Raw genomic sequence first — 15,065 nt, forward strand, 5'->3', positions numbered from 1 at the left:
AATGCTAAATAGTCACTTATGCAACAGCAACAGTAGTAAAACAACTCAATTAAACACTCGTAATGATCAACTTGCAAAGAGTTCCTAAAGAACTGTCACTCTTTTCCAAGAGAATTATTGCTGAAAGTTGCTATATACAAGGAAAGTAGGACAGCTTATGCCGTTTATACAGAGAAAGTATGCATCAACCTTTATACATCGGAGCTCATTAATAAACTTAGTCGGACCATAAGTGTCGGATTGCACCCCAATCTAAGTTTTCATCTGATTGGGGGGCCTCAGGGTGAAGATTGAGGACAGAATCAACCTCACTTGCATGACAATCTAAGTTCTCATCTGATTGGTGGACCTCAGGGTGAAGATCGCGCACAGAATCAACCTCACTTGCACGACAATCTAAGTTTTCATCTGATTGGGGGGGCTCAGGGTGAAGATTGCGAACAAAATCAACCTCACTTGCATGACACTCTACTTTTACATGTGGTTGCATTGCCTCTGGCTGAAGATAGGGTGCAGAATCAACAGCAGTTGCATGCCAATCTATGTCCATATGTGATTGTGATACCTGTGAATCGGGAACTGAGGCAACTTTGGCTTTGAGAGTATTCTTGAACATCATCCCCATTCCAAAAAGTATTGCTAGAACCGCATATGTCAATAGAAGACGTACTGCAAGCATCTGCAAGGCCCCCTAAAAGCAAAAACAATACTACATGATTTGAAATTGCATAACAAGCAGTAATTTAAACTGAAGAGCACATGTAGATGCAGAGTATGGTCGAGTTTACAAGCAGCACAAATCAATTATCGTCTCTAAAACAATGAATACGTGCATTGTACTTCTTCCATCTATGTCATAATACTAGTTAAATGCTAACCTAGAATCAGTTGTGTACGCAAATATATACCGATGAACTAGAAATAGCAATATCATAATTGGATCTCAGTAAGGGTGTCGGTATTGAGCCATAAAGTGAGGGCATCCAAATTCAACAGGTTAGGCGGGTTGTGGGGGACATTCATCTAAGTGGAAAAATAGGAACAGCCCAAATCAATCATCCAACAGGCTACATTGCTAACCACTACAGGATTTCGCCAAATAATAGATGAATAAACTATATCTCAATCCAGGCAAGTTGGGGGTCGTTAAATAGTAGATGACTTGAATAAAGAAAATTACAGCCAAATTCTTTCGCGTATAGTAGTTTTACTTTATTGCAGAGTGAACGATTTTTAGCAACTCAACTGTAAAGCTTACAGAGAAAAATATAACTGTAGAAGTGATTTCTAGTTGGATGGCTTGGACTGTGACTCACACCTCAACCCATTCTGACGCAAGTGAACTTTGAGTGATTGCTACATGACTCTTTATTTACTCACCCATTTTAACTCAGCCTAAGTTTGACATCATCTGAACATGCGACACCCTAGATCCATAGAAGTAGCATAATAAGAAACTCTTGCCAAGAGGCAAAGCATACAAGTGAAAAATGGCCAGCATTAAAGTCTCTGTAATTATGCATTACTGCTTCAACATTTAACTAAATTGACGGTTCCCAAAAGACTCTAGCTAGAAGGTTGAAGTGTTGACTGAATACCCATTTGATCTAGGAGATGTCCATCAATGATCAAAGGAAGGTGCAGTAAAGCCATTTTACAGACAAATGAACTTTAAAAAGTCCCTAACAAAGAAGTGAAACCGCCTAAAACATGAATCAACCATGTAATTTGCTCTAACAATAATCTCACCTTGCTGCTATATGGGCTTTTGAAAGGTAGGTCTTTTTTGAAGGGTAGGTTTTTATCAGCATGCTCAAGACAATGGCGCAGCATGTTGAGTATAGTCAACCTAGTCCCAAAATCATCACTTTCTGAAAACACAAGACCAAAAGGAGAAAAATAGAACGGGGGTGCGGGGTGGTTAGAGTTTTGTTCAACTTAAACAAATTCATGTACTAGCATGCTAACTTATCTTGATGTCACCTGGTATGTCAAAAAATTGTTTCTTGGGATGAATACCCAGCAGCTGTCCCAAATGCATGCGGATGCGCGTACGATCCGAAAGTGAAAGTAAATCACCATGTGTGAGCACAACAATAGGTTTTTCATCTGAGATGGCGAGAATACGCAAATTAAAAGAGCTGTAATATGCTCCAACAACAAGAAAGAGGAAATGGGATGATAGATACTGAAATATGTTATAAACTTAGTATCGATCTGACACTTGTTTTTGGATGGGCCAACACTTCTTCACATGATTACTTCAACATTATTTTGTAAATCCACAATGAACTCCCCCATATTCTGATCAAGGGAGCTTCAATTAATATTAACCGTTATCTAATAGAACATTCCTGTCTACATATTTTTCTAATACGAACAAAATGCATTTAATATTTAATCAACTACACTGCTCTTAAAAGGCCAAAAGACAGATTGAAGTGATAACAACATTACAATAAAGTGCATTAATACCTTTGAATGACAAGAGAGGGTAGTTGAAATTTGTAGCAACAGCTCGAGTTTGTTGCCTCTTTGTTTCATCATCACTGTCCATCGATTGCAGAATTTGGACCGCACTGACAACAAATATGACACAATTAACCACATTGGTCTCACTGGCACAGTATCTATTTCGGCTAACGTTAGACTTCGGATGTGCATCATCAGAATCCCTGTCAAAAGGAGCATTTCAGAGAGTCAAGGTACCCTAAGTAAGTTTTTTTTAAGTAAATTCAAAATAAATCATATAAACCTCATTATTAGCTTCCCATGACGAACCCCTTTTGTCATCCAGCGGTCCAAAATTTTCTTATTTTCATTCAAATCATCCGACAAACCACGTGTGTCATACAAACAGAAAGAACTAGAACCTTTTGGCATCGTGTACTCGTGGAGAAAATATGTCCCATCTCCATCAGAAGAATCTGGTAACCCACAGATTCAGAACCATGAAGTTGTTATGACATGTTAATAATCTGACAACTAATATGTAAGGAAAAAACCAATATGATTGAATTAGTATCTAGGACAAACAAAGGAAATATGATACTCACATTTATTCTAATATCTTTTATCTGAGTTTCACTTTATTACATGAGCAAAGGGGAAAGAGAACATACACGATACTTGAGCTCTTTCTGGTGTAAAAGGATCATCATCAAACACTCTGGAGATCTTGTTAATAAGACAGCTTTTTCCAGATCCTCTTGGACCAATCAACAAGAGTGTCATCTTTTTTGGTATATTGTAATCACTCACTTTCATGCCACCCACCTCCTCAATCCATGATCCAGGGGTGTAGCTGCAGGTGTTCATTTGCCATGTAACTCAACAAATGCATAGTATTTACAAGTAACCCAAGACAAGGAACTTTGAACTTTATAATATGCTATGTGGAATCTAACGTGTACAATTGAGAAACTGAATAACTACTGAGATGAAGTAAGATAAGGTTATGCAAAAATAGAAGTAGCTAACTAAGTTAAAAATAGGCAAGAGAAATGGCAAATATTCTATCACTGGGCACTAATCCAAATCTAGTTGTCTCTACTCTCTAGGCCTTTAAGTGAACAAACAATAATTGCATAAAAAGAAGAATTTGTATTTGCCCTCTCAAATAAACTGGAATGAATTCCATAAATTACTGTACCTCAAGATTTTACTTTTGGCTTCCTTCAAATAATCCTTATGGAACTGCAGTTCCTCATAGCTCTTGAGGACGTCCATATATACATTCCTTATCCGCTTTTTATTCACCTCATCAATTACATCTGAAGAAGCTTGAAAGAATTCCTCCAAATCCATAGAACCTAGTCCAACTTCTCCATTCTCTACTTTTGAGCCAAAAAGATCACTACCACTGCACACATTCCAATTTCCAACCACTGATATAACAAACATGTACACATACACACACAGAGCCTGTGTAGAGTCTCTGATTGTAGAAAATCATGAACCAGTAACAGAAAATACCTGAGAAACCAAGGCGAACTTGGCGGATTATCAGGGAACTTCAGAACAAAAGATGATTCTTCTGCAAGTACCAAAAATTCAATCTTTTTTCAGCCTTGTCAGTGTATCAAGTCTAGATTTTTAAATATGAAAAAAACTAAAAAAAAATTCCAGGGATATTTTGATCAAAAGATGATTCTTCTGCAAGTACCAAAAATTCAATCTTTTTTTCAGCCTTGTCAGTGTATCTAGTCTAGATTTTAAAGTAAGAAAAAAACTATGCAAGAATCAATCAACTGTTTGTCTCAAGTCCAAATTAGTCCAGTGAGTTATATGATCAGATGTTCAAAACTAGTTTTACCTAACCGTCAACCTACTGCTACACCTCATTTTCTAAACTAATTCCACGAAATATCTGTCACCTTCCACCACTAAACTCTGTCAGCTAGAGCAAATAGGGAGAAATCACCCAGTACTATTTTTTATCTCGGAATTTGAACCTGACACCTACTGATTCTCAAAACACACCATACTTTACAAACATACATATCAAAATTATGCAAGAAATATGAAAAATCACCCCACCCCACAAAAAAGAAACAATATGGGAAGATTTTCATATATTGTACCAGTGGAATGGATGAGGGTGGAATGAGGGGATGTAGTATCTCCACCCATAACTGTAAGCCTGCAAAACTCTACTAACTATTAATGTGATTTTGGGGTTTTTCAAAATCCACTCTTTTAAGGTTTAGAAGAAAAGAGTGGACTTCAAAAGCTGATGATAGAATTGAAAAGTTTACTTAGCCAAGAAGAGTGGAAGAAGCAAAAACAAGAAAAAGGGTTTTGAATCAGAGTGGAGTTGTGTGTTTTTTGGAGATTATCTGGGCTTCTGCCACGTGTTATCTGATTTAGCGGTGGTTGATTGGTTATTAGAGTCTTACAGTTTCATTAATTAAGGAGGTTACGTTACAGTTTAGGAAAAAATAATGAGGTTGGACATTTGATGAGGAAATTAACGAAACTGGTCCCTTATATTTGAGGTACGTACAAATTAGTCTTTTAAGTATGCTTTGAATGATTTTGGTTCTTTGAGTTTGACAAAAATGAGCATTTTTAATCTCCTTTAAATATTTTTAAAAAATTATCTTAAATTTTATGATAACTGTGGACAAAAATGTGAAACCATAGAACACCAGAAAAGTCTTGCTACATCTTACAATCTACAACACAAAGAATTGCAGTAGATGCTAAAAAGATAAACTAAACATACCAATAATTACATATAAAAAAGTTAAATTTCGAACTCTAGAGGTAGACCCGAAATCGCAGAAATTATATTACTATTGCATATAAAAAAATAAATTTCTAACTCTAGAAATAGACCATGAATTGCTGAAACTATATTAATTATACCTCCAAACATCAATTCCCATAAATAATGTTTTTCCTAGAGTTTAATGTTATATCTGATAGACATAATTTGTTATATATTCGTCGTAGATCAAAAGAGTGGACAAACTTAAAAGGACCAAAATGTGGACTATTTAAACTTGCACAAACATAATAGACCATTTTTGTCATTATCAATTTTCTCTTCTGGTCTTTGTTGACAACTCTGAATTTGAACTATTAATTCCCAAGTACAAATTCAAAATTTCATTATGTGATTATGTCCCTACCTCCAAGGGGAAATTAGACATTAAACTTTTCAAGAAGTGATGTTCTTCAAGAGTAGCTAGCATATCTTTTGTGGCCCCAAAAGGCCAGGCAATCAGCTCATCCAACTAACAAAAAAAAAATAACTAAATAAAGAACTAGAGTTGCATCTCTCTCCACGTTTATGATGGTTTAATAATTACAACAGTATACTTCAGTCATCTTCTATACGATTGTTCCCACAAGGACACCAACTACACCGCCTAAAAGGGGTGTGGGTCACTCTACATCTTTAGAATATAATCTTCTTAGAATTATGAAAAAAATCTGGTAAATAGACTTTAATTGTGCTCTCAACTACATTTACAGATTACAACTAAATACTAGTATAATTGCTTATTTAGTCGAACTAGAGAGTTGAATCAGGAGCTCAAAGGCAACGTCCCTGCTGAAAGGATGACGACATAGCCAGAAAGGGGCGCTCCAAGAAGTTAGTCTGCAGAGATGTCATGCCAAAACCAGTTGATTGTGGAGCTCCAATAGTTGAGTGTGGAATCGTGCTGCAGGCAAAATAAAGGGACAACTTTAGTTTCATGTTTCCTAGAAGCAGCTTCAATTAATTGTTCCATGCAACAAAACAAAAACAAAAAAGATAATATTTCTGATCAATAGAGCGAGACCCACCCTTGCATTCCCCAGTACTGACATGCAAGTGTGATACTATTGGGTCTTATTTGTTTTCCCGAGGAAACGTATCTGATGCTGTCTGTTTAGCAGGGGTAGTGGAGAGTTGGAAGACTAAGTTATGTTCAATCACTAATATGAGAAATGATATTGAACAGAAATTTGTTAAGGAAACTGGGTAGCAAGATGATTCCATTTCTGTTCTCTGTAGGGGTAATACATCACTAAACAACCCACCAAAACTGGGTAGCGGGATGATTCCATTTCTCTTCTCAACAGGGGAATAATACATTACTCAAAAACCCACCAAAACTTATGCCATTAACAGAAACAAAATTCGATAAATGGATACTGACCTGAATGATAATGACAATGAGGAGTCCACCGGAGTAGATATTTGATGGTGATCAGTAGGAAACAATGACCAGAAGACTGAAAAGAAGAAATCAACACAACCATGACATCTCCAAGTAAAATAGTATAGAAGGTGAAGATTTCAACCAACTACATTAAATACCCAGAAAGAACCATAATATGCTGACAAACCTTTCAGCATTCTAGGTTTCATTCAAGAGTCTTAACACAAGGCAATTATACTATTACAGAACCACCCACCCATAACAAAAAGAAAAAAGAAGGTTGTATAAAATTGCAGAATGGTTAACACAATTGTTAAGTCCCACATTGGTGGGATGAGGAGAAGTTGGACTCCTTATATGAACTTGGACAATCCTCCCCATATAAGCTATCTTTTGGGTTGAGTTAGGCCCAAGATTCATTTCTTTACAACAACAATATATTACACTAGGAGGAAAAGTATATGAGCTACCTGAGTGTTGTGAGTGATCTTGGAAACCAGGGCAGAACATATCCTGCCAATGTTGTTAAAAACCTTTTAGAAGAATATATCAAAATCAGGAGTCTTATGGAAAGAAATCCCTGGAAACAGTGACCCAAGTATTTAAAAAAAATTAAGACACTCACCGCTCCTGCACCTTGACTTTTACTTGCCATCTTTGCAGGAAATAAATCTACATGATGAGGTTTATGGTAAATTGTTTTAGGAAGATGCAACTGGAAAAGAGAGAATACAACAATAAAACAAAAACTTGAAAAATTAAGGCAAGACATATACTAAGCAAGGATGTCAGTCTTCATGCTCTTAAAGAATGATACTATCACAAAGATGGTTTTTTGCTTTAAGGGTGTTTTATATGATACAAGAGCCAGGGATGCTGTTTCTAGAAATATGTTTCCCTGGGCAAATTTGAGACGTTTTTAAACTTGGATTACCACCATATCAAGAATATATATTTCCTTTTTTAGTGGACTTTTGTGCAGGTATTGCTTCTAAGAAACAAGATAAAGGAAGACACAATGAGTCAATGACAAAGATGTCAGTTATTACAAAAGCCAGAATATACATGATCAAATTATAATTATTGCAACAAATTGAGCCATAGACAGTACAGAAATAAACCTGAAATAATTAAAATCTTAAAAGTGCATACCTAGGCAAGAGGGAGTTGGGTTCACAGCCAAAGTCAAACCAAGATAGCAGTCATCTTTTTCTGTCCCAAAATCCCACAGGTTCAACTCAAGATTAGGCTCAGGTCCTGCACAACAGGATAGCTTCATGAACTAAAAGTGGACAGTGACAGATGCTAAAAGTATTTTACGAGTTCTCACCAACACTACTTAAATTCATCTGCAGTGGATCCCCTAGAGGACGAGGAATTGACATATCAACCTAATCATTAGCAAGTGGCAGGTTATTTTAATCTCCATGGAAGGATGCCAATTACAGTAAAAATCTGAAGCAAATGGCAAATAACATAAAATGGCTTACATGAAAAAATGGGTGCTGTAAGCATTGGTCAGCAGTTGGTCTTCTCAATGGGTCCCACGAGCAGAGTTGCTATGTCATGAAGGGAGGGATAGATCAGTAAAGAACCACTTTGTATTTCATGCATAAAATATTCCAGCAATGTAAAGAAGCAACTAGTAGGAATACCTTGATCAAATCAATAGCTTCCAAGCTAGCATTTGGAATGACATCAGACAGATTGGCTGGTGTAATCTATCAGGAACAAAAAAAAAGAAGAAAAAATGATTCGAATACGTGATCATTCACATGTCTGTGATAAAGGTCAAAAGAAACTGGCTGGAAATTAGCAAGAAGTTCATCTGGACTTACATCAAAACAACTTATATTTAACAACCGTGAAGCACTTCTCAGTTCTGGGAAGCTAGTCCAATCTGGCGGTCCAAGGACACAGCATATCTTATACAACTGATCAATTTCACTGGTCAAAGAAAAAGGGAAGATTACTCTTTAAGGAAATAGTTCTCCAAATGATACGAATCAAGTTCCAATTACCCATAATATTTGAACAATATGCTCCCACAAGCTCTTGGAACTAACTACATCACCTAATTGTCGGTTACATTTGAGGTCAAAGCAGTCTAGGCTCCAAAATAAAGAAGCTAGGACATCATTTTTGTGTAAGACAATATGGGATATGAAATCACCTTTCACCGGGGAATATTGGGCAAAGAGTGAAAAGCTCAGCAAGTACCGCACCAACTGCCCACATATCTGTGTACAGACCTTATTCTCATGAGTCAAGAAAAAGATCAATTAACCAACAAAAACAAACATGAAATTTTATCCAAGAGTTCTTTCCACGCATTGAACAATTTCTAATGTAAGGCCGTCAAACTTAAGAATGTTTGAGAACTTCAAAAGAAGAGCAGTTCAAAGAGATGTATGTTTTTGGATAGATCATAGAATGACCATTAAAATTCCAAAACAAAGCAATCCAAAAAAATACAAGGAAAAGAGATTGAAAAACCCAAGCATGTGAAGTAGTGAATAGACATAAGATAACTTCAACAATTGAAAAGGGAGCCAAGTCACCGGTCAACAATGTTCTAGAAAACTAACCCAAGTTTTTTTGTACATTCATCTAAAATCATGCTAGACAAACATGGAAAAAAAACTGAGGAAATTCTTAGTTTCTACTAGGAGAACACCAGCAAATGTCTCATATTCCAGTTCTACTATTGAATCAAGCCAGCATTTTAAAGTCAAGGCTTTGATGGGCCTGTGTAAGGCATGGTGAACATGGTCCACAGGATTTCCTGGCACTCTCCTATTTTCTTTTACACAACCTTCATTGAACCCATTGAAGGTTATATTACCTTCAAAGAGCCATGACAGGTCACACAACGTGCTTACCATCAAAATCAACAAAAAACGTTTAAAGAAAGACTGTTTATACACCGTAAAATATCAACAAACACGAAATATACTGCTGCGCAATGTACTTAGATTTACAAGTATATAAGGACAAGTAACAAACTAGCTGCAACAGCCGTCAAGATTCAAGAACAAAATTTCTGGATGCTAGTTTGAGTTTCTAAACATACTGAAACCTATTGGTGCCAAATGAAAAAATGATCCAGTGTACCACACAAGAAGCTTCTGAAATTGCAAGAATGTACTGACAGTGCATACCGATAGCAGGTGTGTATGATGAAGATTGCAACAAAACTTCTGGTGCTCGGTACCTTTTAAAGACATTAGAACATCCTTACATCAGAGGCAAAACTTTTGCAAGCACTTGGAAACAAAGGATGCACCAAACTAGAGAAGACAACTCACCAACGAGTTGAAACATAGTCGGTGAAAGGAGGTAATGAAGACACTTCACGAGCCAAACCAAAGTCAGCAATTTTAATTACGTCATTCGTCACCAGTAAATTCTCTGAGCCAGAACAAGTGTAACTTTAGTTTCCCACTTCCATAAATAAAGATAGTAAATAGACCACATGACATTTCAATACCAGGTTTCAAGTCCCGATGAAAGTAACCATTTTTATGCATATGGGCAAGTCCTTGCAACACCTGAGACATCAATCCTCGAATCTCTTCCTCTAGGAAAGGTCTTTGCCGATCTTTCATTAGTTGGTACAAGTTACGTTCCTAGACAATCAATAAGGAGACAGTTTAGAGGTTCACGTTGACATAGAATTTCGATATTCCGAAACTAAAAGCACTAATGGCCAGAGTTATATAAATGTACATTATGTTATCAGAACGAAAGATTCTGCAGCACAGACAATGAGAAAGGTGCAACACAAAAATCTTAAACTGATACCATGTACTCAAGTATGAAGAAAAGCTCATTGTTTTCCCTGACAATCTCTTTCAGTTTGATGATGTTAGGATGATTCAATTTACGGAGGGACTGCGCAGAGAAAGATTGAAAAGCTTAGCTTGCACCAAGAATATATAAATATGTACAAGAAACTCTTTTCTAACACGGTAATTTTTCTGAATAGATATGTTTAAATACTCCCTTCAGACCATCAATATGAGACCAAATAAGAGGAAATCTACACACCTTTATTTCACGTAGATTAATGCATTCTTCCCAAAAATAGAACTTCCTCTTCATTTTCTTTACTGCAACCTACAATACATGAAACGAAACTATAAGTTACAATCTTTGAGAGGAATCAACATCCTGTGAGATGTACGAGCACAGAGAAACAATCAACATAAGCCTCTCCGTCAACTCCCTCCAAGGAGAACAAAGAAGAAAGTGAATAGGTCAAATTTTATTATTCTTCATTTTTGGAAATAGCATAGGCATGATTAAAACTAATCTGATGACTTGACTATAAGTGGAATGGAACTTTAACATGGCTCTCACAAATTATTATGTATGGTACTAAGGCCCTTCTGGTTAGGCAGACTCTACCTGAGATTTGGCACATGTTAGTACTGTTGTGTGAAAGATGCACCAATAACTTGCCATTACAAAGGAAACCAAGGAGCAAATCCAAATGTTCTGGTACTTACAAGTAATAACAATAGGATTTTATTAATTTAGACGTGCAACTCTTCAAACATGCACAGATCAAAATCTCTTTTGGTGCTGCCAGACGCAAACTTCCTACTCAAGTCTTAGATTTTGCATATATGATTATGGTACGTCTCCTTATATCAACTAATAAATGAGAAAATCTGAAAAACATGTGTGGATATATAAAACATAATAAATACATAAACAAAGACGATCACTTACAATTTCAGATGTTTCTGTATTAATGGCCTTATATACATTACCACACGTTCCATCTCCAAGCTCCTTCAATATTCTATATCTGGAATTATAATGTCCCACAGAACAAAGTACAAAACTATTGGGTCATCAAAAGGAAAATCACCTCTTAATATCCAAATAGAGTGTGAACATGAATTACCTTTCCATTTTAAGATTACAATGACTGGCGGACCAACACTTTTTCAATGGACCTCTAACCTCCTGATAGAGGTTTCTACACTGTAGAAACAGTGATCTTCACGTGATTGTTGACATATATCACTTTTAATGTGCAGCATACGATACGGTAAATGGTAAAAAATCCACCTCTCATCACAAAAGAAATTGAAAATCAATTGAAAGACTATCAACATGCTTAAATGCAGCCTTCACGAGCTGCAATCAGTAGTTATCATCTAAAAGGCAGCCACTGGTTTCTGTCAAATACTTGCTATATCTTGGATAAAGTAAGCCAACAAAATATCAAACCATGGACATGCCTCTTTTCCATGAGCTTCAGTTATGTTTTCTCTGTCAAGAAGTTACAGAGAAGTCAGAGACAGCTGTAGAACATGAATAACGCATGCTACCTTCAGTGCTTTAAAGGATTCAAGAATCTGGATTAAAAATATAAACCAAAAAAACATAAAAAGCAGAATATGTATCAAACAATCACAGAGAGAAAGGAGAGACAAGATGAGATAAAAAAGATGCTACAAAAATAGTGAATAGCATATGCAGGCTGCTATTCTGTGGAAGAGTTCTATTGTGTTACCTAGCCCACCAAGATCTATTCCAGTATTCTAAACACTACGGGGGCTCGACTTCTATAGGATCTTTGGGACATCAAGCGAGAAATAACTACTCTGATCAGCTCATCCATGCCTACTATTATGATGATATAGAACTGGAACATTCAAAGACAGGATTCACCTCTTGGATTTAGCATTATCCATGAACATATGTAGCAATTAGCTTCACCTTTTCTTGTCGTAACAATGATTTCTATATCACATCAACAGCTAACTAGTAAACTGATTCAGCTTCAATTATTTTGAGAGGTCTCTGGTTTTATTTTCTTCATATTTGTGCCGACTGTCAACAAACAGAAGTGCTCAAAGGGGAATTACAAATTAAAAACAATCCACCATAAGTACAAATCATATTACATGTCAAAACTCAAAACTACTCGTGAAAAACATGTAATAAACAAAATATTAAAAAACACACAAAGAGCTGGATGTTTATAGTAGATAAAATCAAACAGCAATTTTGAACACAAAAAAAAACAGATGCAGATTTTACAGTAGCTCTTCTAGTGCCAATTCAAATCAACACCGAAAGCAGTCAAGTCACTTCATATTATAAACCAAAAAATACAGCAAAAAATGAAGAAAATTGAATTTAAAGCTACAGAAGAATAATGCAATTGTATTTATTCATAATTTTCCGATCAACACAACAGAAGTAAATTCTCCGACCACCAGAAAAAACATTTAATAAGCACGATATAATAGAAAAAAACACGGAAATTGAAGAAGAAAAAATCAAACTCACCGCTTAATGCTGTAGAAACAGTGAAACTTCAAACATCTAGAGAGAGAAAGATCGAGATAAAAGAAGATTTCTAGAGAGAAGATAATTGTACCGATCGATAATGTAACAGCAAAATCATCATAAGAAGAAGCGTTGTAGAAGAAACCAAAATATATTTTGGAAACATATAAAAAGTAATTAAAATATTAAAATAGTTTTTTTTAAGATAAACAAGAGAAATTAAAAACAAAAATTAAAAAATGGAAAAGATGCTTGGTGGTGGGGAAAAGGAGTGGTCCTCTTTCAAGTATGTTTACATAAAAGCCCTTCTGCCTATTTGTTATTTTCAAACTTATCCATTGTCGGTTATTTTGTGACAACTTTGCCCTATAATTGTTCGTAAAATTACGAACCTCTGCCATTATGTGAACAGGTACTGATTGTAATTCTCAGGAAAAATAGGAACGTAATCGGTATTTCACATGTCACCCGACCACGCGATTTCGGATGAAAGAACTAGTCTTCTCGTGGAATTTGACTTGGGCTTGAAGCTTGGGCTCGCGGAAATGAGTATAATTTGAAGTTGAGAAAGAATATTCCTTCGGATAGTTTCAAATATAGGTAATAAAGTAATTAGTTTATAATAAATATAGTCACATTTTTGTTTATATAAAATAATTAAAATTCATAAAAGTATATATTGATTATATATTATCATATATTCAGAAAAATGAATCGAGTTTATCCATACATAAGTTATACATTGATTATTCATTACGATACACTTAAAAAATTGAATATAGCTTAACTATACATGAAGTGTATCTGACTACCCAATCTTGACCAACTCAAAAACTCATTTAAATAGTCTCAACTTTTAGATATAAAACCTTTCGATATTTCAAATCTCCTGATATATAATTCATTCAAAATGATTCACGTTTGCGGTATATTGAATTTTAAAGAAAAATGGGAAGCAAAGAAGAAGAGAGAGGAGGAGAAGGAGGGGGGAGGACGATGAAGAAGTAGAAGGAGAAGAAGAAGAAAAAGAGAAAGATGGCATTTAACCATTTTTTTTACCAATACTTTTTATGAGTTCACATTCTGCATAATTATTCATAAACTATCACATAAATTAACACAAAATGAATACAAGTCAAATGATGATTCTCAAAGCGGATATTTATGCATTTAGTTTAGAGGTGTGCAAAAATTAAATCGATCGATAAATCGAATAAAAAAAAGTGATATTGGTTTATTGCTATTAGGTTAACAAAATTTTAATAATTTTATTTAAAAAAAATTATCGAGTTATCGGGGTAATTTTTTTATTTTTATTGTCCATTAAAACTGTAGTACTTTACTACTTTACCTACACATAAATTTAAGGGAAAATGGATGAAATAACAAACTATTAATTCAAATTAAATGTTATAGCCAGAATTTATTTTATTTGTAATTCACAGCAAACATCCCATTTTTTGGTCATCTGATTCGGTATACAATTAGTCATTTTATACATTTCGGTATAAAATATATATAATGCGTTTGTGTTTGTATAAAACGAGAGAAAAATGTATATACAAATATATATATATATATATATATTCGTTCTATACACTTATAATTATACAAATACAAATTTTATTATACAAATTACAATGTATAAATTCAAAACTGAACAATTTGTATAAAATCGGATACATTTAGCGAATTATACAAATCAAAAACTCCATAGCAAACATAAAATTTGTTATGGAGCGCAATTATGCAAACTATAGCTATAACATACAAATATGATTTTTATATTTACCATATGTGAAAGTTGCTCTAAATTTAAATATGAACCTCAATACCTTATTGGTTACAATATTTTCCCTTCAGCCTTCAATTCACACTACTTTGAGTTCACAACTTAATATTATACAAAACGTCAAAATCTAAAGTAAGAACCATATTCCTCTTAATTTATCTTTGTGTTACACTTATATAGTTTTTTTTCATGTTAACTGAGTATTAATATTTCTATTTTATGAGCATTTCTAAAAGAGTAAAATTTAGGAATAGCAAACATAAAAATCATATCAGCGCTTTATAGCTATAATTTTGTAATTCGCG

General features: G+C 34.8%; 2 protein-coding genes across 6 annotated transcripts; both read right to left on the reverse strand.

The window, feature by feature from the left end:
• Positions 1 to 81: 81 nt before the first annotated feature.
• Positions 82 to 4,870, reverse strand: LOC125874644 (uncharacterized). 4 transcript variants are annotated; one of them, XM_049555620.1, is made up of 10 exons: positions 4,584 to 4,864; positions 3,976 to 4,036; positions 3,653 to 3,862; positions 3,123 to 3,304; positions 2,756 to 2,927; positions 2,476 to 2,675; positions 1,984 to 2,109; positions 1,750 to 1,871; positions 452 to 691; positions 82 to 307 (listed from the first exon to the last, which is right to left on the reverse strand). In XM_049555620.1, the coding sequence occupies exons 1-10, from the start codon at positions 4,630 to 4,632 to the stop codon at positions 218 to 220; spliced, it is 1,452 nt and encodes a 483-aa protein (XP_049411577.1). In that variant the 5' UTR covers positions 4,633 to 4,864; the 3' UTR covers positions 82 to 217. The 4 variants fall into 4 exon arrangements, with proteins under 4 accessions (XP_049411577.1, XP_049411576.1, XP_049411575.1 ...); XM_049555619.1 differs by having other exon boundaries at positions 82 to 277; positions 350 to 691; XM_049555618.1 differs by having other exon boundaries at positions 82 to 679; positions 4,584 to 4,870.
• Positions 4,871 to 5,562: 692 nt separating this feature from the next.
• On the reverse strand, positions 5,563 to 13,173 carry LOC125872968 (serine/threonine-protein kinase MHK). Of its 2 annotated transcripts, none has more exons than XM_049553789.1 (18): positions 12,969 to 13,173; positions 11,572 to 11,942; positions 11,394 to 11,472; positions 10,707 to 10,775; positions 10,461 to 10,550; positions 10,147 to 10,285; positions 9,965 to 10,067; positions 9,818 to 9,870; positions 8,830 to 8,896; positions 8,495 to 8,603; positions 8,312 to 8,377; positions 8,147 to 8,215; positions 7,987 to 8,047; positions 7,809 to 7,913; positions 7,282 to 7,328; positions 7,127 to 7,169; positions 6,654 to 6,729; positions 5,563 to 6,173 (listed from the first exon to the last, which is right to left on the reverse strand). In XM_049553789.1, the coding sequence occupies exons 2-18, from the start codon at positions 11,577 to 11,579 to the stop codon at positions 6,044 to 6,046; spliced, it is 1,314 nt and encodes a 437-aa protein (XP_049409746.1). In that variant the 5' UTR covers positions 11,580 to 11,942; positions 12,969 to 13,173; the 3' UTR covers positions 5,563 to 6,043. The 2 variants fall into 2 exon arrangements, with proteins under 2 accessions (XP_049409746.1, XP_049409745.1); XM_049553788.1 differs by having other exon boundaries at positions 5,761 to 6,173; positions 11,572 to 11,974; positions 12,969 to 13,131.
• Positions 13,174 to 15,065: the final 1,892 nt, after the last annotated feature.

The sequence above is a fragment of the Solanum stenotomum genome, chromosome 8 (genome assembly GCF_019186545.1).
Source record: "Solanum stenotomum isolate F172 chromosome 8, ASM1918654v1, whole genome shotgun sequence".
Classification (NCBI taxonomy): Eukaryota; Viridiplantae; Streptophyta; class Magnoliopsida; order Solanales; family Solanaceae; genus Solanum; species Solanum stenotomum.